Source organism: Siphateles boraxobius, unplaced genomic scaffold (genome assembly GCF_051911475.1).
Source record: "Siphateles boraxobius isolate OS27281-9 unplaced genomic scaffold, OSU_SipBor_1 19, whole genome shotgun sequence".
Classification (NCBI taxonomy): Eukaryota; Metazoa; Chordata; class Actinopteri; order Cypriniformes; family Leuciscidae; genus Siphateles; species Siphateles boraxobius.
Window position 1 is genome coordinate 28,522,016 of NW_027508799.1, and position 25,242 is coordinate 28,547,257.

General features: G+C 37.2%; 3 protein-coding genes and 1 non-coding gene across 15 annotated transcripts in view; all 4 read right to left on the minus strand.

The window, feature by feature from the left end:
- The window catches only part of ccdc136b (coiled-coil domain containing 136b), a 35,461-nt gene extending 30,183 nt beyond the window's left edge, over positions 1–5,278 (minus strand). For 2 of the 5 annotated variants that reach the window (XR_013205346.1, XM_077234721.1), the window contains exons 1-2: positions 3,819–3,966; positions 3,348–3,569 (exon numbers count right to left, since the gene is read on the minus strand). Coding sequence is in view for 4 of the 5 variants with exons in the window: in XM_077234721.1 (XP_077090836.1) it covers positions 3,348–3,402 (55 nt within the window). In the remaining variant the exon portion in view is untranslated. Of the gene's footprint in view, positions 1–3,347; positions 3,570–3,818; positions 3,971–5,160 lie in introns of those variants that run through there. The other 3 variants (XM_077234719.1, XM_077234718.1, XM_077234720.1) reach the window with 3 other exon arrangements.
- A 2,642-nt stretch (positions 5,279–7,920) lies between these two features.
- On the minus strand, positions 7,921–12,027 carry naf1 (nuclear assembly factor 1 homolog (S. cerevisiae)). The gene is made up of 9 exons (XM_077234723.1): positions 11,908–12,027; positions 10,839–11,419; positions 10,473–10,644; positions 10,232–10,325; positions 9,299–9,381; positions 8,984–9,144; positions 8,809–8,860; positions 8,560–8,650; positions 7,921–8,396 (listed from the first exon to the last, which is right to left on the minus strand). Exons 1-9 carry the CDS (start codon positions 11,944–11,946, stop codon positions 8,077–8,079), a joined length of 1,593 nt encoding a protein of 530 aa, XP_077090838.1. The 5' UTR covers positions 11,947–12,027; the 3' UTR covers positions 7,921–8,076.
- Positions 12,028–12,367: 340 nt separating this feature from the next.
- trnay-gua (transfer RNA tyrosine (anticodon GUA)) lies at positions 12,368–12,455 on the minus strand. The gene is given in 2 exon segments: positions 12,368–12,403; positions 12,419–12,455. It is a non-coding gene; the product is annotated as a tRNA-Tyr (tRNA).
- A 990-nt stretch (positions 12,456–13,445) lies between these two features.
- Positions 13,446–25,242, minus strand: part of sbf1 (SET binding factor 1) — a 59,018-nt gene continuing 47,221 nt past the window's right edge. For 6 of the 8 annotated variants that reach the window (XM_077234725.1, XM_077234724.1, XM_077234730.1 and 3 more), the window contains 15 exons: positions 23,083–23,220; positions 22,866–22,961; positions 22,563–22,637; positions 22,040–22,212; positions 21,364–21,540; positions 21,174–21,275; positions 20,906–21,091; positions 18,274–18,400; positions 17,926–18,056; positions 17,467–17,706; positions 17,265–17,372; positions 16,977–17,182; positions 15,991–16,078; positions 15,676–15,807; positions 13,446–15,581 (listed from right to left, as the gene is read on the minus strand). In XM_077234725.1, the coding sequence (XP_077090840.1) occupies positions 15,483–15,581; positions 15,676–15,807; positions 15,991–16,078; positions 16,977–17,182; positions 17,265–17,372; positions 17,467–17,706; positions 17,926–18,056; positions 18,274–18,400; positions 20,906–21,091; positions 21,174–21,275; positions 21,364–21,540; positions 22,040–22,212; positions 22,563–22,637; positions 22,866–22,961; positions 23,083–23,220 (2,078 nt within the window). In that variant the 3' untranslated portion in view covers positions 13,446–15,482. The remainder of the gene's footprint in view (positions 15,582–15,675; positions 15,808–15,990; positions 16,079–16,976; positions 17,183–17,264; positions 17,373–17,466; positions 17,707–17,925; positions 18,057–18,273; positions 18,401–20,905; positions 21,092–21,173; positions 21,276–21,363; positions 21,541–22,039; positions 22,213–22,562; positions 22,638–22,865; positions 22,962–23,082; positions 23,221–25,242) is intronic. The other 2 variants (XM_077234728.1, XM_077234731.1) reach the window with 1 other exon arrangement.

Genomic DNA, 25,242 nt, shown 5'->3' on the forward strand with positions numbered 1-25,242 from the left:
GTTTCATTACTGGATGAATCAGCGTTTCTGAACGAATCTCTTGAATTATTGGTTTTATGACAAATTTAAAAAATTACAGTCGTCACCTAGCGGTGTAACAATGTAATTGATACAATCATTATTTGAAGCGCCAAGTTACTTTCAAAAGGTGATTTGCTCTTTTTTTATCACTTCCGTAGACATCAGTGTTTATTTCTGAACTATAAACTTTTATTCCAGTACTTCCGTTATATTGAATATTTTTAACACAAATATAAGTATACTGTGTGGTTTAAAAGACTGTTTGTGAAGCTGTTTCAACTTGACAACTGCTTTCTGGGTCAGTGACAGCGACAACGCAGATTTTAATGTTCCAGTGTGATTTTTGTCAAAGGTTTAATTGACACTTTAGGAATGAGAACGTGTTGGTGTTTGAATCGAGATCGCATGCGGTCGATTACCACAGAAAATAACTTCAATAGGCTACATCGTACATTGTACAAACAAACAACAAAAAATGTGTATAGTATAAGAGCACTTGAAGAAATGTCAACAAGACCAATTTTGCAGCCTGTATGCTTGTAAAAACGTTTTTGAGCTGCATGTAAAGTTGTCCAAAATCAAATTTTGAATGGCTATTCCATGTGGATCATCTGTAAGAAATAAAATAAAATAAAAATACAGAAGTCTTTCTGTATATAATTCAAAAGTAACAGGTTTAATGACTTTAATGAGAATAACATTTATATAGTCTCATATTAAGACATATATGCCCGGTTTCACAGATAAGACTTAAGCCTAGTCCCAGAATAAAATGCATGTTTGAGCTGTCTTAACTGAAAGCAACTTGCACGGGTATATCTTAAAATATGTCAGTGCCATTGTTTTGTCTCAAGTTGCACATCAGTATTGTTTTTTAAGGCACATATATAAAATATACTTAAATGTCCTGATTTAACTAAGGCTTTTAACGTTTCTCTCGATATGATGCCCCATAGACTTCCACTGTAAGTGCACTTTAGGTGTAATTTTCTTTAGATTTCACAAAATGAGGGACTAGTCAAAAAACGGACTTCTCTATCAGTGTAAAAAGAAGACACACAAAAAAAAGGCTCTTCAATCTCTTGAAGTCAGTACTCAGTGAAGTTTTCTAGAACAATTCGCTTGGACAAAGACTTAAACAAGCATGAAATGAGAAAGGGCCTCTTTGTGCCTGTAAATGAGCTGCGGTAGCAAAAAATTTTGGGTTTTAACTGGACCTAAACTTTGTAGGCGCTATGGCACCCAGAATGTGGGAGGTGAGAGAAAGAACGTGTGTTTTCATCATCCGGGGGTGGACAGGGAATGCAAGTGGCACTCAAATAATGTGGAGCATGTGGGCGTCTGGTGGATGGAGGAGAGGTAGGCAGCACCATCACTGCTGGCTAAATCAGCAGGGCATTTAGAAGGAATTGTCATGGAAGCCCTGCAAATAAGAGACATGAGTGTGGTGTGACATGAAAGTGCTGTGCTAAAATGATCCTCTCTCGTTCCCCGAACACCATGCGAGCTTCTAAACCTCCTTCAATCTATCTCAAGGCCACCTACAGAAACATATATCCCAATTTACTGCGGTAATACCAAGTCAGATCAAGTAAAACAATACTTGCGTCTTATCGCAGGGGGCGATGTTCTTTGGGAACGGACGAATGGAGGTGGAGACGCTGGGACTGAAGCTTTGAAGTTCACATTCGGCGCTGCTTTTGATCAGAGGCACAATTTAAAACAATCCCTCTAGTCTGCAGACAACAGCTATTTAAGACATAAAAGCCCTTCCGAGGAGAAATCGACAGCATTAGTGTGCACACAAAAAATGTATGCGCACAAACACTCAAAATATAATAGTTTCATAACAACACCCTAGTGAGCACGCAACGTATCAGAAAGCAAGTATTTGGGTTCCCATAACACCTTGCTGCACGTCTTCAAATACTTTTTATTTATGGTAACAAAGCTACTCCATTTTCCTGTAAATATACAGCGTGTAAAAACAAAACAGGCTTAATTTACTAGCCGACACACACAAGCAGACCACAGTTCACCAAACTTGCCTGGTTGACAAGGTCAGTCATGAAGCATGAGAACCACTGATGTCAAAATTGGCAATTTTGGAAAGTTTGACATATATTTCTTGAACATAAAAATACTTTCTCTATCTCTTAATATGCAGAGACAACTATAAGTTTAATTTCCCCAAAAAGTACAAATTGTGGTTTGAAACCATTACTCTAGACATAAATATATAGATAGATATAGATATACTGTATATACATACATACAACATTTTCTGTCTTTTTTTAATCCTAATACATTTTTATCCCATTAAAAAAACTGCTTCTCAAGAAAATTTAATATAAGTCTTGTTTTTAGAGAATATATCTTGAATTAAGTTGATTTTTTTTATCCCATTGGCAAATAATTATTATTATTTAATATTAATTATGAAATATTTTGTTGTTGCTGTATTAAACATAAACACTAGCTAAATTTTGTTATAATTAAAATAAATGAATACAATTGCCAATGATGTAAGAACAACACTGAAGAACACTCTCTGAAAATAAATTGCAATATTTCACTTTTGAACTTTATCTTGTTTTCAGAATGTTTGGATATTATGTAAAAACTTTACTTAAAGCCTTTATAAATAATGCATATTATGCCTTGTGATGCACTTTATAATGCACTGTATATATCATAAATAACAGTTATAATACATTATAATACTTATCTATTCATTCTTACACCTTTAGAAAGTATAATGCATTAAACACATGACAAACAGCCAGTTTCAGACGTAACAAGCTATCTGCAGATATTATAATATATTTTAGCTTTGGTTACAATTATTTATGAAAAGATATAATGCATTATAACATAAATTATAAATACCTTTATAAAGCATTATACATAAAGGCTTTAAGTAAAGGGTTACCGATATTTCTACTGGGAAACCAAGACAAATATACTGATAAACAAGTAATTTTTGCATTGTAGCAAGTGAGTAGAAGACTAATAAACAGAAAACCAGGTTTGAGTTTTGAGATTCGTTGTTTATCTACGCATATTTGTCTTAACCAAGACACACACATAACCTCACCTTTGACTGAAAAACTGACATACTAGATTATCTCTGTTTCTCTTAACATCAGACACCTCATCTTTCTAAACAACCTTCTGCCTCATGACAGACCAGATAAACAATGCAGATGGAGGTAGGAGGAGAGAAAATAATAATTATTTCATGCATTGATGCACAAATGAACACCTGTAGAAACATCACACACACACACACACACACACACACACACACACACACACACACACACCTGCAGGATCCAAGACCTCCTCAATGACGGGCGGCAGACGCAATCCGCAGTCCATGGTTGTCGTGGCGACAGGCCTCAGGAAGTGTGGGGGGGGGGGGGGGTTGGAGGGGGTGAAATGTCCAAACACACGCAGTGATAATGGTCAGAAAACAGGAGGGACACACACAGCCCTGCGAGGAATGTCAGGCTCCACACACACTGTGCTGCGACGGTCGATACATCCTGAAACACACACACAAATACACACAGATCAGTTCAATATCCCTCTAAACAACTGCAGACATCACCGTCTAAACTGCTTATAGATGGTTTATTGCTCTTCCTGAATAACTGTGTTGGTCTCTCTCTCCTTCCTCTCTCTCTCTGTTTCTTATTGTCTCCTTGCAAAACAAAGCTTGAAACACTGCACAGCATCAAGGGTATTTCAGCAACATGATCATTCTCTTACTCTCAAACACACAGTCTGCTTACCTTTAATGAGATCTTTGTGGAGCTCAGGACACTGACAGCTTACGTCTCCGTTACTCCCTGTGTATTATCTGTCGTTTACTGCGTGCCCTCCTCTCGTCTCGTCTCCCTCCTTCCTTCCCCCTCTCTCTCTCTCTCGCTCACTCACTCCATCTAGCTCTCTTGCTCCCCCTTTATCTTTTGCCTCACTTTGCTCTTTTCTCATCAGTTAACTCTTTGATTGGTTTGTGTGGTCCATTTTCCCACAGATTTAAATCAGCTGTCTTTTGGGAGCATTTTGATGATTTTGCACTTATATTTGGGGCCACAATGACTGCACATAAAAAAAACAAAGTAACAAGTTCATCATTCATCTTCGGAACACAAATGAAGATCTTTTTGATGAAATCTGAGAGCTTTCTGTCCCTGCATTGACAGCTACACAACTAGCACAAAGTCTAAATTCAATCTGTTCATCATATAAAGCGATCGTGTCTCTTCAGAAAATTTGGACTAAACCACTAAATTCATATGGATTAGTTTTAAGATCTCTTTATGAACTTTTTGAAGGATCAAAGTGGAAGTTGTGTAGCTGTCAACAGAAATCACTTTCAAAAGATCACAAAAAAGATCTTCATTTGTGTTCTGAAGATGAACGAAAGTCTTTCAGGTTTGGAACGACATAAGGGTGAGTAATTAATGACTGAATTTTCCTTTAAGATATTTAATATTATTTGATTATGATGATGATTATTATTAATTATTGACAATTTTAAGTATTAAATATAATAAGTTTATTATTTTAAGTCTTCATTATTTGAAGACTTAATTTTTTTTATTAATTGTATTTATTATTGTAAAGTTGGTTTCTTGCTATATGTTTGTTTGTTTATTTATTCATTGATTTATATTATTATAAATTAAAATTAGTTCTGTCAAACTCAAATCGATTAATCTCATCTAACATAAAAGTTTGTAAATATATATATGTGTGTGTGTGTGTGTGTGTGTGTGTGTGTGTGTGTGTGTGTGTGTGTGTGTGTGTGTGTGTGTGTGTGTATATACATATTATGCATGGTTTGTATGTATATATATATACACACACACACACACATATTGTATATTTACAAACTTTTATGTTAGGTGCGATTAATTGTGTTTCGATTTCTTTAATCAAAGTTTACTAAGCCTATTAGATTAATAAAGAATTTATTAAGATTAATACAAAATTATATTTGTATTATTAATTGTATTTATTATCGACTTTTCCATAATCCTCAATAGATTTTGAAGAAGTTTTAATAAATGTGAGTCAACATCACGGCAGTCAACTGCATCATAACTATTTCAGGCAGGGTATATTCACATTCCGACAGTGATTTGTGCAGATCTGGTCTTCATACTCCCAGCAATACGAATTCAAACAACATGAAGACCTCATACTGAAACTCTCAGATCAGGGCAGATGTCCAAGCAAGAGGTGAGGACACAGCTTTGCAAAGTCCTAAAAAAAACATCCTGAAATAGAAGACATATATATCATTAATATGCATAAACAACAATTATTATCATTTTATGAGAAGAGACATTTTGAAACCGTTTAAAAGTTCATTATCTCACTTTCTGTCTCAGGCTATGGACAACGGCTCACTACTTTCTGAAAAATATACTGCATACTGTTGACCATAAACACAAACATACTAGAACAAACAAGACTAGAAATGACAGTGGTGGTCATTTATTTTGAAAAACTCTCTTTTGTAACTCACATCTTGGTCAAATTAGCATATTACATGTAATATATCGATGTACAATGACCTGTCTCATTGTTGAGATGCAACAACAGCTGCCCGAGAGACATATTCTGCCATTCGCAGAAGCTTATCATCTTTGTTTGCAAAACCATTCAGATTGTAGGATATTCGTGTCAGCGCGCGACGAGCTGCCACTCTGTCACAGCAACTTGATGGCGTTGCTTGGCAACCGAGCTGGCACAGTCACCGAAAGGAAACTGAATCACCGCTGAAACAGGGCCAAGAATGTTGCCTTAAATGACACCTCATAACAAAAAAAGACACCATCAGAAACTGATAGGGTTTCTGTGTAGTGTAAGTTGAAAGTTTAATCACATACTTACACAGCTACACATGCTCAAAGGTTAACGTTGTTATTTGGGAGTCCGTTAACACGCTCTGTTTCGCATAAACACACACACCAAAAAAAAAAAAAAAAAAAAAAAGGAAATTGGCCTCTTTTTAAAGCTGCAGAAATCTACGATCTGCACAGCGAGGGATACATCATTCTACAAGTTAGGGTAGGCCGTTTGAAAATGTCCATTGTTGATAAATGTATTTTCTTTCTAAAAATTTTCGTTAAAAAAAGTATACATTTACAGAATACATATTTTAATTATTTAATTTTAATTAATGTGTGCTCCCACGCGCTTGTAGAATTACAACGTGTAAACTCGTAATTTTCTGAGAGCTACGACCTTTTACCAGCACGTGGCCGCTTTACCACCTTTATTAGTCAACATTATGTTCATAGAAATGTTATTTCTAAAATTTTAATACCTCAGAAAAAGGCATTTTTTTATATTGAATTTACATTTCATTTTCCTTTGTTGGCAAAAAATGTGTCAACTATTTTACAAACCCATGCAACTTTTTAACAGGTTAATCAAAACAGCCAGTGATCAACACCATAACGTTATTTTTTTCTGTGGTGGTTATTGTAAGTTTTAAGTTATTGTTAGCCCTCGAGGGGTATATTAACCTAATTGGCAATCAACAATGTTGGATAAATTGTTATAGTTTGCAATTTTTGGAATTTTGCATTAAAAATTTTTTTAAAATAAAAATAAACATCTTTCAATAAAATGTATTTAGTAAATGTACCCCCAATTAGAAAATGAGCTATATGTAACTGCAAAATAACCCACACAAATTTCCATCCTGTTTCAGTATCTCAAAAATGCTTGAGATAGCAATCGCAGTCCACAGTTTCCATCCAGGTGCTCCATATTGCAGGGAAGCAAATGAAACTGCCAGTTCCCAGATGGATTACGTGCTCTGGGCACTGGCAATCTGATGGAAACACACTGTGACCTTGAGTCACAACACTTGGGATGCTGAGGTCAGAATTATAGTTTCTAAACAACAGAAAGACGAAGGCATTCCAGGACATCCATAATATCTGTAGGAAAAGGGATATGGGATCATAGGTAACAGAGCTAAAGCTATTTTGAAAGTCTTTGGTAAATATGGAAAAACGATAGAACAGACCACCAGGGGTGTCATTTTTGATAATAGAGCAGATTGGACTAAATCAGTGGTTCTCAATCCCAATAAGAGGGTCTCAATAAGTCTTAAAATTAGTTAAATTAAGTTATATTAACTATCTTAATTAAAATGCTAAATATATAGTCAAAAGGATTGAGAACCACAGGAGTAAATATCACCTTATGCAATATATAAATGTTCAACTTTATGGTACTTTAAAATTCATTCCATTTAGGAAAAACAAAAGAAAGTGGATGGAAATTACTCATTTCATTCACCAGATGCCTTTAGATTACAAAACCGGTAATTAGACAATTATCACAGCTATACTGTTAAGAAAAAGACAATCACTCACTTATCCAGGTTACTTGAGCAGTGAAAGGTAACTGAATCATTCTATAGGTGCACATTCCTATGAGCTTGATCCCTGGAATAAATGTTACGTGATTGGTCACTGCTTATCGCATCTTCTCATGGCTGTTTTTATTATTTTTATTATTATTATTACCAGTCAGGTTCAATGATGTATGCAGCAGACAAAATTATGTTGAAATATATTGATCCAGGAACATAATTACTTGGCAAAATCACAGGAACAGACAGTGAGCTAGCACCGCTCACATTTTTTCTTTAAAAAAGTGTCAAAATTTGGTTTTCTACACGGTTCAGGTGATTGACGATTGTTATTTTTCTACCGGGCCGTACTACAAAAAATAGGAACATAAATCTCATTATTGAAGTGTATACTTTGTTATAAATGTGCAATGCAGCATTAAAAATAGAGTAATTATGTCTAACACCACAAAGTAAAAGAGACACACTGAAAAATAATATATAAATATATATACAGTATAAAGAAATTAATCATTTTAATACAAAATCAAAAATTGTACTACCAATATACAGTTAAGTTTGATCCACCCCTGTATATAGTTATATTAGTATGCAACGATTGTAATCCATTTAAGGGCGCAGCTTGTGAAGAGGATTCAGTCACAGGTTTATTGATTAAATGGGGGTGGAGGAGGTGGAGGTGGAGGCTGGAACATAAAGCCCTGATTGGGCCCTGGGGGCCACGGGTTCATGCCCATGTGAAAGGGTGGAGGTCTGGGAAAGGGTGGGATCATTGGGCGCTGGAAAGGAAACATGTGTGGATCCTGATGGCGGAACATGTAGTCAGGTTGGAAGTGGGGGTTAGCGTGATAGTTGCTATGAAAACCACCGCCACGATTGTGGTGCTGCCCACGGGGAATGTTGCGGTTCTGTCTGGGCTTCCGCCGGCCTGCTTTTTGAGGCTCTTTATGGACGTCCGATTCATCCTCTGGTAAAGGAACCAAAGAAAGATGATAAGAGAGAGTGGTTAGCGCATGTGTGCAGTAAGTCATAGTGCTCGTACGGGCGACGCAGGTTCGAATTCAGCTCACAACGTGCAGCTAAAAATAAAAGGAACAAAAATGTGGACATAAAATGACTGTTTGACCTACCTGAGTCAGAATCGTTTTGCTGCCGTCTCTTTTTCTCTTTCAGCTTCTGTTTGGCAAGCTTCTCTTGCTCATCATCACTAAAGTCAAGTGCCTACACAGAATAAAAAACAATCAGCGGAGAGGCTAAACCATAACTTATTAACAAATAACACTGATGACATATTAAGGCAGGATATCACTCTCTCCATAGAGATTAAGCCTTTGCTGACCTGATTTCCCAAATAATTGTTATGAAAAGGGCACATTTACCTCAGGGGGTGGTTCCTGGTCATTCTTCCAGGATGCATCTGAGCCTTTGGTCCTTGTTTGAGAGGTATCATTTGTAAATGTTAGAGGAAACATAGCACAGCAGAACAGCATCAAAGTGTTTTTTCAATAAAACAGACACACTGGAAGCTTTCCGCTCTAATGATGAGGTACTCACTTTTGAAGTCGCTCTGTAAAGACGTAGTCTGTGAAATCTTTAATTTTAGGGGCAAAGTAAACCGGGTCTCGAATTTTAAGATCTTTCTGGTCTATATCGTCATGGGAGTTGAACCTCAAAACGTAGTAGGGCTGACAAACCGGCCCGAAGACTTCAAAGACCTTTTAGTACCACAAAACAAAGGTTTATTGCAGAATCTGTCTTTTAAAAGAAGATGTGTTTCCACATTGCAAGACAACAGATTTAAAATATTTGTAAATACAGTTACAAAAGTTTGGGAAATAAATTTGCCACAGATGGATAATTGTTACTGACCTTGCCAACAGAATTTCTGTTTTTGCTGAATAACACACTGTCTTCATTCAGTGCTGGTGTGTTCTTGTATGACTCCACGATCACTAAATAAAATGAATACATTTTGTATGAGATGGCCTTTAAATTCAGGCAAGACAAAACCTGCATGGTGTCTTCTAGCTAAGATGGTTTTTGTTTTGCCCAGTGCCCAAATGTATGTGTGTGTAATACTTAAAGGTGCTCAAAGCGATGTCACGCGTTTTTTAGGCCAAAACATTTTTTGTCACATACAACAAACATCTCCTCACTATCCGCTAGCTGCCTGTCCCCTGAACACACTGTAAAAAACACGGTCTCTGCAGACACCCCAAGCTCCACAAACGGCAACAAAAACAAACTGGGCTTACCCGCACCACGAAACATAACAAACTGTTCCAGCCAATAACCGATAAGAAGGGTTTGGGGGTTAGTGTGCGGATGAGGAGGAGGGAGGGTCTAGCTAGCCTTCGTTTTGTTTGACAATACTTTAAACGTCAACAAGAAGTGATGTCACCCGACATCGCTTAGAGCACCTTTAAAATCCTGAAAAAAATGTGTCGGTTTCCCAAAAAATACTATTTCTTTCCTAATTCTATACTAATTTTTATACTCTAATTTTTTTCTTTTCTATACTAACTCTTTTCAACACTGATAATAAGAAATGTATGAAATGTTTATGCTGCTTAATAAACATAAGAAATGCCAAAATAATATAGCAAATATTACAATTATTTCTGAAGGATCATGTGACACTGAAGACTGAAATAATGATGCTGAAAATTCAGCTTTGCCATCACAGGAATAAATTACATTTATTTTCAAATTCAAATAGAAAGAGGTTATTTAGAATTATTCGATTTTCTTCACAATATTATTTTTTTATATATGCTTAGAGTTTGCCAGAAACCTGAATACCTAATTGCTCCACAATGCTTGATATTGTGCCAACGGGCTCCATCTCTGTATCCTCTGGAAGGCTTATGATCAGGTTCTCCACTGCAGGAAGGTCCTAAACACACAGAAGATTCTCATTTATGCCAGGTATTAACATCTTGGTGTATTTTTGAAATTTTGCCAATAGAAACACATCAATTTGGTTTATAGATTGCTGTTTAGGGGGGAAAAGGAGTGGTCTATTACAGCTCATTCCCCTCACCTCGATAAGCAACTCATCATGGATTTTCACCGGTACTGGCCTCTTCTCATTGCTCACTGCAACAACTTCATCGTCTTCATCTGCATTCTTCATCACTACCTCAAGAGGCTCAGAGGAAGAAGAGGATGACGATGACGAAGAGGACGATGTGGAGGACGAAGAGTCTGAGTCACTGAATCACATAAAAGTAATCATTAAGCATTAATCACTAAATAATCAAGTCATTTTGACTAGCTTTTTGGAACATTATGTACATTAAATGATCGTATATGAGCTTTATATGATGCTACTACAGCAGAAGGAGATTAACTGAAGATACCAAGGCATGGGTCAGAAGCTACAGACTTTAACATCGTATTATTTCACCTGTCTGAACAGTTGTCATCCGAGCTGTTTCCTCTGTACTGCATGCTCAACAAAGCCAATGACCCAGTGCCAGAATGTGGACTAACCACAATTCCACACGGCATCTCTGCAGGTCCAGTCTGAACGCTGGAGCTCTCATCTCCTGTTTGTTCAGACTGAATGCTGGAGCTCTGATCACCTGTTTGTTCAGACTGAACAATGGACATCTTTTCTCCTGCCAGTCCAGAAAGATCACTGGTGCACAGTTCTGATGCTGGTACAAGTTGACCGCTTGAGTTCTGTTCACCAGTTTGTTCAAATGGAGTACCGGAGCTCTGATGTCCAGTGTCTATAGACTGATCACAGGTGTACGGACCTTCCGCTGGTCCAAGCCAGCCCCTGTTGCACTGATCTCCTGTTTGTTCAGACTGAATGCTGGAGCTCTGATCTTCTATTTGTTCAGACTGTCCACTGGCGAAGGTTTCATCTGTTGGTCTGAGTTGAGGACCGGAGCTCTGATCACCATTCGTTTCAGTCTGAAACTCTGTATTATTCCTATCCAGTTCAATTTTCTCGTTTTCAGATTTGGTCTCATCTTGATCCTGGAAAAGAAATAAGCTAGATGTAGAATAAAACAGCCTTTTTTCCCCTAGAAGACTGTTGTCTAGATTCTTTACCTCACGTGAATAAAAAAAACATTTCAATGATACTCCTCTAAAGTGCTGTTCATAGTTATTTGCGTAATTTTTATTTTTTTTATTTAACAAACGTGTACCTTTAAGTAAACAGCATGCAAGATTAAAGTAATAATGAGGGTGGCAGTTCAGATATAACAAGTGATTTACATTCCAGTTTATTCTGAAAATATGTGACAATTCATTTCCAACGTGAGCTTTATCACCCACTATCGTTTAATAAAAGTTACCAAACTACAGTTCATGGTTAATGTGCACGCTGAATTATTGATAATTCACGTTTAAAGTAAATGTTTACACTTTTCTAACAGTCAGTACTTATTCAGTACGTACCAAGTGTGTCGAAATGAATATGAATGATCAAAACATACGCAAGGATATAGAATATTCTTTACCTGGCCATCAATTACGTTCTCTCTGCTTGAATTCTCCATGTTTAGGTTTCCATGTGAGAACAGCGTGAAGAAGAAATCGCTATTTTACGTCACTGGCGTCACAACAACAAGTACCTTAAAGACTCTTTCAAAATAAAAGGCCCAATTATTAATGACAAAATCATAATACATTTAAAAAAGAAGAAGAAATTAATCATTTGTTTATCGTATATAATTAAAGATATTGTAATATATATATATATATATATATATATATATATATATATATATATATATATATATATATATATATATATATATATATATAAGGAAGAGCACAAGCTGGCTTTTCAGGGCACTTAACGTTAGGAAACGAATAATGGCATGTAAGTTATTCATACAGCCAGCCGACAAACTACAGCATCAGCATAAATCTGGAACTAAATCCTTCAAAGTGTTGTAATGTAATTGGAAAAACAACTCCTTCGAGCCGGATTCGAACCAGCGACCTAAGGATTTCAGTGTTGAGCCTCTACAGTCCTCCGCTCTACCAACTGAGCTATCGAAGGGTTGAGATGACGTATTTACCATGGAATTTGTATGATTTCTGTTAGTTGTATGCTTAATATTGCTATACTAAATTGGTTACTGTTTGTATTACGTAAAAATTGCCAGTATGTTGATTTAACACTGCTGGTTGAGAATAAACTGAAGCAAGTAGGCTAAACATTTTCCTTCGAGCCGGATTCGAACTAACTACCTGACTGAGCTATCGAAGGCATGACGTGCTTAGAAAATCAATAGTGATTGGTTTATCATTAACCAATCACAACGTTTTTAAGAGGCTGGCGTAATCGTCAAAGAGGCTGGCGTGTATATCGTCAAAGTTCTTCTTTGATATCGTTCTCTGTCAGATAAAGATGAAATTGTCTAGAGCTAAATAGTGGCTTCATGCCAACAAAAATGTTAAAAATGAATATCAGATCTGCATTTAGGTTACAAGAACTTACGTAGCCAATACGGCTAATGTAATGTTAATAAGTTACCAACAGATGGCGCTATGGACTCCCCCATAGATCTTTGTTCAAGTACGATACGATCAGAAAGCGCAAAATTAGACATCGCGAAAAAAAATTTGTAATATTTTTAAATGAACAAAAAATATTTACACCCTCGTGGTGTTGAAAAGCTGTATATCTTGCATCCGTGAAACACTTAAAAAAAGATTTGGTGACTAAAGCCATCATTCTGCCCATAATCACTGGAAAAAAGTCACATGGGTTTAGAACAAGATTTGAGTGATTAAATGATGCAATTAAAATTTTTGGTAAATCTGTCCATAATGGAACACTACCAATACATCAAACAAGAATTACACCTCTAAACAGTAAAATTAACCAAACCCTCTCAGTTTGACTGACAGTGACAGTCAAAGGGCAGATATTCCAACGTTTTAACGAGGGATTGTGATATTTAGCCTATACTTTCTCATTTTTAAATTAATATAAATATTTGCAGTGACACTAGTAAACAAAGAGAAAAAGCAGGACACACACAAATGTCAGGAGGCCATGAACCTCACAAGTGGTTTAATCCTAAAAAATATATGGCATGATTGACAACACAACTTGGATCAGATTAAATAAATCGAATTTAAAAAAGTATGAAAAATAAATAATTAAAAATGTTATGCAGTATTTGCTTTCAGATAATGAATGTTACAAAACTGTTGCATCCTGGGATTCGAATTATGTGAACGTGTACTGATCAAGCATCATTTTAAAGTAAAATAAAAAAAGAAATAAAAAAATAAAATAAAAAGAAATGTAGGGTTTATTTATGAGTCACATCTGAAGGTTTCCTATATATATATATATATATATATATATATATATATATATATATATATATATAATCTCATTAGTCACGTTAACAGAGATAAACAATGGCACATATTGGATTTCTAATTTAAAAGTTAAGTGGTGCTCTGAGGACTGTCATATTCAGGAGACAAAGTTAAATAAATTACTACCATTAACATACACATTTGAGTATTATATACAAAGGGAGTTATTGAAATAAAAATCTACAATTCAAATTTCGTTGTCAACAGATCTTAAGTATTACCCTATTTTACACCGTGTGTGTGTGTGTATGTGTGTGTTAGTTCTTGTATCTGGAATTTAAAACAAAAACAAAAAAATAAACCTGCAACGGTGCAGTCCTGTGATAAACAGGTGATACTTTTATGCATCCTCACCAAGTCCAGCAAAATAGACCCTTTCTCTAAAGGAATAATATAAACAAACTCCTCTATGTACAGGATTCAAAACAGAACAGGTAACAGACTAACTAAAACACTGATTCTGACAGATCCAGGGCTCAGAGGCTGGAGAACAGAAGCACATGACGACTGGCCTCACACGAGCACCCGCATTTGATTTCGGGACAGGCTGATTCGGTTTCATTTATAGATTTGTGATCAAAACTTTGCTATATAGATATGGCAGGTCTGATATCTCACTTCCATCTCAAATTGATGTTTTAAGAGTTTCTTTCAAACATTCGGAATGCATATTCAGAGTTTGCATATATTTTTGTTACAGGAAATGAATGCGAAACCCAGTTGTCATTGCAACCAGCTACAGTCTCTGGCCTCTGATTGGTGTAAACAGAAACTTGAAACGAAGAGGTTATAAATCTCATCCACACACCATCCTCCCCCCTTAGTCTGTCTTTCGTCTTCGAAAAATCAAAGAATCATCTTTTTTTGTGCATAAATTATGACAAAATACATCCCTCCTTTTCCTTCAGCATCCCTTAAAATTCTCAAAAGCAATAGTGGTTTTTATTTTCATCGGAAGAACCCAAGAATTTAGTTCTGTAAACAGTCAAAATGTGAACCTCCAGATAACTTTACTGTTTGGACATGGTAAACTGTCACAAAGATGGATGTTTTCATATTATTTTGATGTGAATAACATAATGGAAAACAAGTCTTAAACACAAATCCTTCATGAACCGTTGCACGGAGACCCTGTTTGACGAAGCCAGCCAATCGGAAGGGAGCGAGAGAATTTGTCTAGCCAATGAGAAGGCGGGACATGTGATGTGCAGTCCGGCTCCAAGCAGTGGCATAGTGACAGTAAGGGGATCAGAAGGGGTTAAATGTTAAATTAGGGGTCACTCTTTTGTTATTGGGCATTTTTAGAGCCCCTGCATAGCTGTCAGGTGCCATTGGCAGTACTGGAGCAATATGGTGGAATGCGAGCGGTAGATGAAGAATCGCACATCATGCCTTTTCGAACAACCGTAGGAGAACATCCAGGGGGTTTGACTGTTTAAAACAAGCCGAGTAGAGGTGAGACCATCAGTCTTAAAGGGAATTCTTCGCTTTTTTCGACAAAACAAAAAAAAACGCTGAAATGTGGTGAGGTGCGACATCGTAAAGTTCAATACCACCAACACGGGAGCCCGTTCCAACTTTCCTCTGTAAACTCCGGGGAAGCGTTGCCCATTGGCCATGAGCACTGTCTGTCACTGGCTCCGCCCCCCCACAAATTGTCACAGTTCTTTCCTCAGCAAAGCCCCTCCCTCTACGCATCAGATAGGCAACTCTGAATACTGTCCATCCATAACTGTGCATACGTGCTGTCCTGGGCACAGAAGTTGTATACTCTTTTGGTCGTCTTGAGCTGAAAGAGTGGGAGGAGAGGTTAACATGCTTTAAACAATACTGTGTGAATTATGAACAAATAAAGCAATGTGAGCTGATTATAGAGGTCTTACATCAATGAAGGCTTTTTCATCCATGTTTTTAGGTGCTCCCATGGTGGGCGTCCCCGGAATGACAGATTCCACTTCAGCTAGCTCGATCACTCCCTTACACTCTTTATCTTGCCTGGTTTCATAGTATCGCAACTAGGAAAAAGAGAAAAGGGGGTGCAGGAGCATCAATAGCAGTTCCTTTGAATTATTCTTGATCAGAAACAGATTGAAAATAATTCATTTTCAATTTAAAACATCTAAGATTTGCTGCATACTGAAACTATTATGGGTCTAAATCCTAAAATGTTTTCAATATTTTCAATTGCAATGAATTACCTGGTGTTTGGTCTTATCCAGTACAAACCAACGTGGTCTCCAAGGTTTCAGCAAAGCACCTCTTTTGTATAAAATACCCTCAAAGCTCCTATTATCCAAAAAAAATAAAAAATACATCACTTTTATTAAAGAGAAGGTCCGACCTCCAAACATTCAACTTAGGCCAATCCATATTGCATTTGAAACTACAGCAAAGAGCATTTTGCAAATTCTTTATGATATCGCTTTAAGAGTTCATGTTACATTTTTTTAGTATTTTAGTTATTTTAGTATTTTTTATATAATATTATAGTATTTGTTCATATTTTTAATCAGCTTTAGTTCAAATGTATTTATCATTTATTAAAATATTTATATAACAATTTAATTAGTTTAATTTAGTTTAAAATTGAGTCATTTTATTATTAAAATATATAATAATTTATTTAGTGTATTTTAGTTTTTGTCATTTTGTCATGTGTCTTTCAAATATTTCTATTTAGCTATAATTCATTATTTAAAAAAACAGTTTTTAGTAATTCTAGTACTTTAACTGGAACATTTTTCATCTAATTCTTATATTTTTAATTGTATTTCAGCTTTATTTCAAAAACCAAAAATAATTTTTAATAGTTTTAGTTAACATAACATCACTGGTAAAATAATTAAATTAAGAAAATATTATAAAATATTTATTTAAAAATTTTGTTAAAATGTGTTTTGGCACTCCACTGGGCCACTTAAAATGAACTAGCGAAGACAAAAAAAATTTAAATCACAAGTAACAGGACCTACACTTTACATTTTCAGTTATACATTCATATAAATTTTAATCTTTAAAGTTGTTTTAAAAAGTCCATGGATATGTCTTGCATTATCTACACAAGCACGTTAGGTGAAACGTCAATTCGTTACATCTATGCAACCATAACTAAAGCCGAGAGTGTCATTTCCCCCAAATCACACCCAGCGGCAGCCGGTGAAGATTGAAGAGAGCCTTTACAGACCTGTTCTCGCTCTCAGTGCTCTGGAACTGGCTGTAGAGCGTGCTGGTACTGGGCCGACCAGCTGCAGGCGTGGACGTGGCGCTGCCCTCACAGTCCAATGCCAGGTTAATGGAGGAGCCGACTCCACTCTCTTGCAGATACACACCCTGAGAGCGCCGCTGGTGACTCAGATTAGACGACATGAGCAGAGAGCTGGAAAAGGAGTTCTGAGGAAGGAGAAACAGACTATTAGTACGCCATCCCATTAGTAAGTTGTAGATGGAGATAAGATGTTGTTTAGACTCTTACCCTGCTCTCTAGTCTGGACTCAACCCTTTGGGCGGTCTTAATCTTGTCCCATGTGTCCTTCCATTTCTCCATAGGTTGTCCCAACTCACTTTCTAGGTTCTGCAGATCCTGCTCACAAACACACACATATAAGCCGATAATCAGGATGCATGTGTGAAGAAAATAATTTCATTATAATGAGGACTTTAGCTTTATTCCTCACCTGCAAGAGTTTGGTGATGGCATCAGGCACTACTTTACTGAGGCTGTCATAGCAAGGCCAGACGATCCTCCGCTGGGACTTGGTTGCTGTCGTCTCCAGTCTTTCACCGCCTTCTTCCTGTGGCTTCTCCTGTCGACCCCGCACTAATTCCCAGTCAAAGGACGGACCCTCAGAAAGCGTTTCCTCCGTGTAAAAGTCCCAAACCTTCAAGTTGGAGATGAAACTGTAGGGCTTTAAGACCTGCAAAAAAAAAAAGAAATGTGGGTTACACACAATAACCAACAGAGGGCACTAGTGTACTACTAGTATAAAAAAACTAACATCAATAGAAGAATAAGTATAAAAATCTTTTTTTTTTAAATATTGTATTGGTTGAAAGTCATCCCGTACATTTTTTGTGTGCAAATTACATAATGAAAAACTAAACGGAGTAAGACAAGAACAAAATTAGAAAGTGACCTCTTCCTCCTCGGGTGAAAACATGTAGTTGTAGAATATGGGGGTCTTCTTGTTGAGTCGATCAATGTAATCCCAGACAGACTTGCACACCTGAGGGTTCTTCCTCTCACCTTTTTCCTCATACAAGACACCTAAACAGAAAACATGGGATAGGGACAAATAGGGTTTAATGATTGAAAAATGTAAATATGCATTATGAAACCTCCAGAAAAGTAATTTGACTTTTGACAGTAATACACGAGGAAACAATAACATGAAAAGATCTGATCATCTCATTACAAGAGTCAAAGATAATAGTAGGTATTGTGTTGAAAATGTGTTGATTATTGGTTGTGGATTTAGACTCACCAAGCTCTATGCGCTCATAGTCCGAGTCCAGCAGGAACGTGCGGAAGCGGTTGGATACGTAGTGGTAGGCTAGAAACTTCAGATAGTACTGACTGAACTCAAATTCCATGGGGAACTGCAGATGGATCTGTTGTGAAAATGAGCAGAGGGAAGAATATTGAAATGTAACATTTATCAAGATCTTAATGTGCAGAACAACTAATTAAATTTGCTTGCATTAAACATGGACTGACTGTAAAAAACACAACACAAAACCATATAAAAGAGTATATATGACAAAAAGAACCGGGCCCAAGAGTGAACCTTGTGGAACTCTAATAGATGTTCATCTGTAAATCATTACTATGCATTTCGATCAATCAGAAAAGTAATTATGAAGGTATCTACAAAACAGTGGAATCATAGCGATGAGGTAAAAGACATTTTAAAGAAACAGAGAATATAGTGGGCAAGTTTTCTTGTGGGCAAGTCTCAGAGCTGTTATCTTGACAAAAGGAGGTTGCAAAAAGTATTTAATAAAAGGGGGCAAATAATTGTGTCCAATGTGATTTCTCCCGAAGGAAGTCTGTCCTTATCTTCAGGGTAAATTAGCTGGATAAGGCTTGCGCAATCCCGTTAAGTTATAGTAAGGCATCTCATCTTCAAAGGTGTGGTAGGTTTAGAGCGACAAAGCAGGAAGTTGGAGGAGGTGTGTGAATATCAGCATGTATTAACAAGCTGCTTTCCTGTGCCAGCTGAATTTCTTGTACCTGCTCACATCATCACCAAACAGGTCAAGTTTATTCTTTTTCCCTTTCCTTTGGACAACAAGTAGCAGGGTTGCTGCACACTTTTTAAAGTCAAATTTAAGGCTGTTTAAAACATTTTTAAGACCTAAAGAAATCAAAATTAATACAGTACATTTAGGGGAAATATTATTTAAAAATAATATTGACAAAAATATATCTAAATTTTTGTTGATAATAATTAGATGATATTTTACTGATTGTATTTTTTGTACTGGTACCATGGTTGGTTTAGGTCTGTTGTTGACAGTATACACACACAGATATTCATATTTTTCATATTCTATGCAGTGGTCAGTTCACAGCAGTGACAGAAATTAACATTTTTATTAAGGGGCAACATTTGCCACCTTAAATTGATTTCCAGGGGCATTTTCACCTATATATTTGGACATTTTTTTCATCACCTTTTATGAAAAATACAAATTAAATTCTATTAGAATAACAATACAGTACCACTGTTACCAGTCAAATTAAACCATTAAATCAAAATCCATCTCTGCAATGCAGAGGTGAGACAGAAACGGCATCAGAACTGGCATTAATATATTTACACCCCATTTACAACGGCATAAATAAAGCTATGAGATTGTTTTGTTTTTTATTCCATATTTAAATATGAAATGATTTCTAATTTTAACGTATTAATTAAAGGGCACTTTAAATATGAAACTAAAACCGCCAGTAGGTGGCGGCAAGTCACTGTCTTAAGTGAGTTGAGGCAGTCATTCAATCTACCGATTCGTTCAAACGGCTGATTCATTCAGGAAAAGCAAGTGATTAGGATAAGAAACAAGATTTTTACTTACTTTCATAAGTAAAAATAAGACTTGAGACTTTTTATGGCCTTACATTTTAAATTCTAATTTAAGACTTTTTAAGGATCTGCGGGAACCCTGTGTAGTGATTGCTTCTATCAGCATTTAACAAAACAGTCATTTGACTATGGAGATGTAATTATTACAGTGCACAAGATAAGAACTTTCCAGAAACAGCTCCACTGAAAAACTGAATAAATAATGCATGTAAACAAGCGACACATCCTGTATGTATAAATAGCATGCATTTGAGTGCATAAAGAAAATGGTGAAACATTAACAAATGAGAGTTGCTCAACAAAAATGTTAAGTACTGGCATATATTGCAAATGCGTGTGCATGTACTATTACTGATAGGGATACAAATTTCTTGACAAGCAAAATATTGTGAAGGTTAAGAATATTATCAGCCACCCATGCCCTCTAGCTACTGGAAAACCTGTATCGAACAGCCACCAGTACACATTAGAGTGCGGATCGGGCCAAATTTTTTTGTCCGAGCCCGGCCCGTGTCCGACAGAGCAGTAACCGAACCCGACTCGAGCCGACAGGCATAAAGATATTTATGTCCGAGCCCGACCCGAGACCGACAGTTAAAATCCAATTTTTTTTCTCATACTAATGACACATGTGCGTTTGTGTGGAAAGCCTCTTTTTATTAAGCAACTGTAGGAAGACATTTGGAAATGTCAGCAGGATGAGTGCATCAGCGCGCACGGAGAAACAAGCGCACTTAACGCAGGCGCGCATGCACGTGTTTCGTTGTCATGACTATCATAAACAAATTTCCGCACACAGGAAGACAGATGTTATGGTAATATTTTACATGATTTTAATCACAAAAACGAACGTTTGCATCACGTGAAAGCATCAGGCACATTGGCTACCAACATAATAAGCTGTTTTAAATTTAAAATGTTCAATGCCATATCGCGCTGATGTGACCGAGCCCGAACATAATTTCTAAATATCTGTCCGAACCCGGTCCCGTCTGGCTCGGGTCGGGTATCCATCCTCTAGTACACATACCTGGTGAACACAGTCGAGGAACTGAAGGAAGACAGGTGTGAATCCGCTGCTCTGGCTGGTTAGCGTCTGGGCTCCACGGTGGCTGAATCGATGGCCAAACGACAACCACTCTTTCTCCACGAGCAGCCTGAATCCATCAATCGTTCTGTAGTATGGATCCGACAGCAGCTGCACCAGGGACACCACCTAAATCCAACACAGCATTAATGCACACATTGCAAAAATTGATGGCATACACCACTCAGGCATGTTTAAGTGTGTGTCCTACCTGTGTCGTGACATCCCAGCCATCTTCTAAACTAACCATGACAGAGGAACCAGTGTCCAGCAGCTCCACAACAAGAACAGACACCTGTAGAACCCTGTGAAGCTATGGGACACAAACACAATAAACATCAATAACATGATTTTATAATTGTCAGATAAACCCAATTAAAATGGGAAAAAGTGCAAGGTACCAGATTCATCCACTCTGACTCCTCCAGGCAACGGTGAAAAGTCATGTTTTGATCATTGTTGGTTGAGGAAGGCACACAGGCTTTCATCAGCTTCTTGAAACTGTTCTTCACTTGCCGTACATCAAAGACCTCGATAGGCACCACCTCCCACTGCTGGAAGGAGTCCTGCTTTCCACCCTGAACACCACACCACAACGCTGGGAGTTTCACTTGTGCACCCACAATTCAATATTGCAATCAATAGGTTTGATTAAATCTAGAATCTATTGAGTCTGTATTGTAGGAATTGTGTAAACATTGGTTAATAAAAAAAAAAGAAGTTAATTTTAGACCCTTGGAAGACCACAATAGATTAACAATAACACCTATAATAGTAATAAATAGTGTAATAAATGTTTGAAAATATTTATTCTTTAATAGAAATAACTAAATAAACAACAAATACATAAGTATTGTTAGTATAAAAATAATAAACATTATGTATTGATCTAAATAAATACAATTATTATGACCATCATCTTTATCATTATTATTAATAATTATAGTAATATCATTAGACATCATAATTACAAAAATGACTACCATATAACAGTGAAAACAATCAATGGCGAGAAAGCGTTGTCTCATAAATGACGTAAAATTCTGTCAATGGTGGGAAAAGAGTTAAGACAGTAACCTTGAGCTGGGACTTGTCTCCAATGATGTAGAGGTACGCTCTCTGTTGGCGAAGGAAATAGGTCTCGGTTGGGCCTCCATTAGCTTGAGGAGACTCTTTCCCAGCCAGCCTGTTCCCCACATCTGGGTTATACGTGCTGAGCCGGCCACTTCCACGAATACTGCCCCATTTCCCTGAGAAACACAAAGAGGACCAATAAAGATCATTTACTGATGGAGAATGGGCAATTAATTCCACTTTGTGGAATCATTTGTGTGTTTATTTGGGTATTGGCGTAGAGAATTTGTGATTTCTGCAAACACATTATAGACAATGACAATCCGGTAGATCACATGCAAAGAGATGCTCATCACATCCGCACAAACAGTACAAATAAAACAAACAAAAATGGTGGTCAACGATTAGTTAGCACAGATAAAAGAGGATTACAACACTACTTGGACACTTAGTGCTCAAACTTGCTGGAGTCATTGTCGAGAAATTTGATTGGTTAGATTTAAGAGCAGGGGCGGGCCTACTGTACCTCTAGGCGAGTTGCGGGCCTTGAGTGAAACTCTAGGCTGGGAGAGGGAGATGACCTTTGCCCTCTGACCCAGCGCTAAGGTCAGATGACATAAAAATGCCCATTATTTTCAGAAAACAAATTCGGGCAGCTATTTCAGCCCTATAATTAACATTAGCATATAGCATTAAGCCAATACAAAAATGCACACGTCATGTAGGATTGGATGTCAAATTATATTTGAATATAAATGGTTGGGAACAGAGGAAAGAAGGGAAGGGTTAAGTCGTGAGGATCATCAAATGTCTCAAACACACTTCTCACCTCCTCGACTGAAGGTTCCTGGCATGTCCTCTTTAGTCCCCATGACTTGTTTCATTAAAGCTCCAATTTTAGGCTGCCTCAGCTTGTCTGATGAGTCTGAGGCCCAGAAAATAGGGTGTGAATATCAAAAGTGGATTGTTAAGGTACATCCAATTGTCTGACATTGTCTGTGAGGATTAGTATTGGTTAGGGTTAAAGGTTAGGGTCCCAGTCTGACCTGAGGTGCTCATGTGTGAGGAGGTGAAGCCGCTGAGTGTGTTCCTCCCGCTGGCCTCACTGTACGAGGGCATGGAGCTGATGATGGCCTGCAAATACTTCTCCTGCTCCAGGCTGGTGGAGTCGGCCTGGGACGGGCCTGAAACCAAACACAGATGCATTAAATTAATTTTTTTTAAATTATTTACTGCATTTGTGATTTATTCCATCAATATATTCTGTTTTGTCTCTTCCTGTGCTCATCTGATACATGTAAATGTGACGTAGTGGTTAGGGAGCTGGGCTTAAACCGTAAACCTCAAACAGAAGAGCAGTGCTAGCATGCCAACGGTCATAAGGTTGATTCCCAGGGAATGCATGAACTGATCAAATGCATATCTTGAATGTATAAAAGTGACTGCCAAACGCATAAAAGGCCTATAATGTGATATGCTTACGTATGAATGTAATATGCATATACCAGTGTTGTTACAATTAGCTAAATCAAGCTGAAATAAAATAAATTATAACATTAGATGAGAAATGTTGCTTTGAAATAAAATGTTTAGGTTAAAGTGCTAAAATTGCTAAAACTGAAATTGATTAAAAAAAAAAAAATATATATATATATATATATATATATAAATTAAAGCTAAGTAGAAATATTAAGAAAAAAAGACAAAAGCACATAACAAAATTAGTAAAAATTACTCATTAGATATGGATTTGACAAGATATCAAAGATGATTGTTATCCTTTACACGATGAAAACGCTAATTCAAAATATTAATAAATACTAAATTAACACTGATTTGCTCATAAAAAAATATTTGCACACACACACACACACACACATATATATATATATATTAGTGGTGGGCCGTTATCGGTGTTAACGTGCTGCGTTAACATGAGACTCTTATTGGGCGATAAACAAAATTTCGCCCTTAATCTATTCTCAAAGTTGGGTTGGGAGCTGAGCTGGGTCTATACTACGCAAGCTATGATGACTTTCATCTTGACATTTTAGCGCTGATGTAACTGATAACTAGCCGAATTGCACTGTAGGGGGTAGGGATGGGAATTGAAAACCGGTTCCACTCGAAAACCGGTTCTAAGTTATACGAACCATCGATATTGTATGCCCTCGACGTTAACGATTCCTCTTATCAATGCTCCTGCTCCGAGTCCCAGCCATAATATACAGACCGCAAACTCAACTTTCCCTTTTGTCCTTTATCGGGCACCATAGCGCGACGTCCTATACGCATCTGTGCGTCATTCGTGATGTCAAAGAGATTTGAGCAGAGGAGTTAAACATCGAGTGGAAAAGACAATCTAAAGCTTGGCTTTGCCGCCATTGTCCCGATATGGGGCTGACATCTTGGGACTTGAGTCTGCGCAGTTGCGATTTCGGGACCAGACATGCGCAGTAGTGAGCAGGAAGTAAAGCCACGAAATCAACGTCCCGCTCTGGTCCTGCCCTCACTCTCGCTGAATCAAGCGTAAGCAAGCGCCTCGGCTGCAGAACATACCATTATGTCGGTCTGAAATAATTAATTATAGAAATTTATACATTAAATTTAAAGATCCAATCTCCTCAGTCCTCCAAAGATCCCGAAAAAAGTAAGTTGTTGCTTCAGTGACTACTTTGCTCAGAGAACCTGTCAATCACAGCTGTCAATCATGTACGCCACCGCACAGTTTTTATAGCATCAAATAACTAACTAAAAACAGACTTATTTTAAAAAACAAACACTTGAAATTACATCAGCGCGATGAAAACTACAGTAAATGACAGAAACTATCTTTGGACAAAAGATATGTGAAGTGTAATTTAATTGTTTAGTTGGTCTCACGTCCCATTGAATAACACGGGGAGGCGGGGTTTATGAGCTATACTAGGACCAGTCACCGGGGGGCGATCGAGATGCTTTGGCTTCACTTTTCAGGGCTTGTGCGGCACGCTTAGTAATGTAGATGAACTGCTGCGCTTGTGACAGGGCACATGTTTAACTGAAAGAACGAGCAGAGAGAGAGAGAGAGAGAGAGACCCGGTCCCGCGCGCGCAATCTCACTTCGGAGCCAGGCGAAAGTGTACAAGACTTCACCATCTCCACACTAAGCGCTGTCTTGCTCTCTCTCCCTCACACATATTAACCAAAATAAATCAACACGATGT

Bases quoted from the DNA above. Each gene is read 5' to 3' on its own strand.
- naf1 (XM_077234723.1), bottom strand. From the start codon at position 11,946: ATGGAGAATTCAAGCAGAGAGAACGTAATTGATGGCCAG. The intron at 11,420-11,907 runs GTAAAGAATATT...TTTCTTTTCCAG, and splicing joins AGAACGTAATTGATGGCCAG to GATCAAGATGAGACCAAATC. The intron at 10,326-10,472 runs GTGAGGGGAATG...CTGTGTGTTTAG, and splicing joins ATGATGAGTTGCTTATCGAG to GACCTTCCTGCAGTGGAGAA.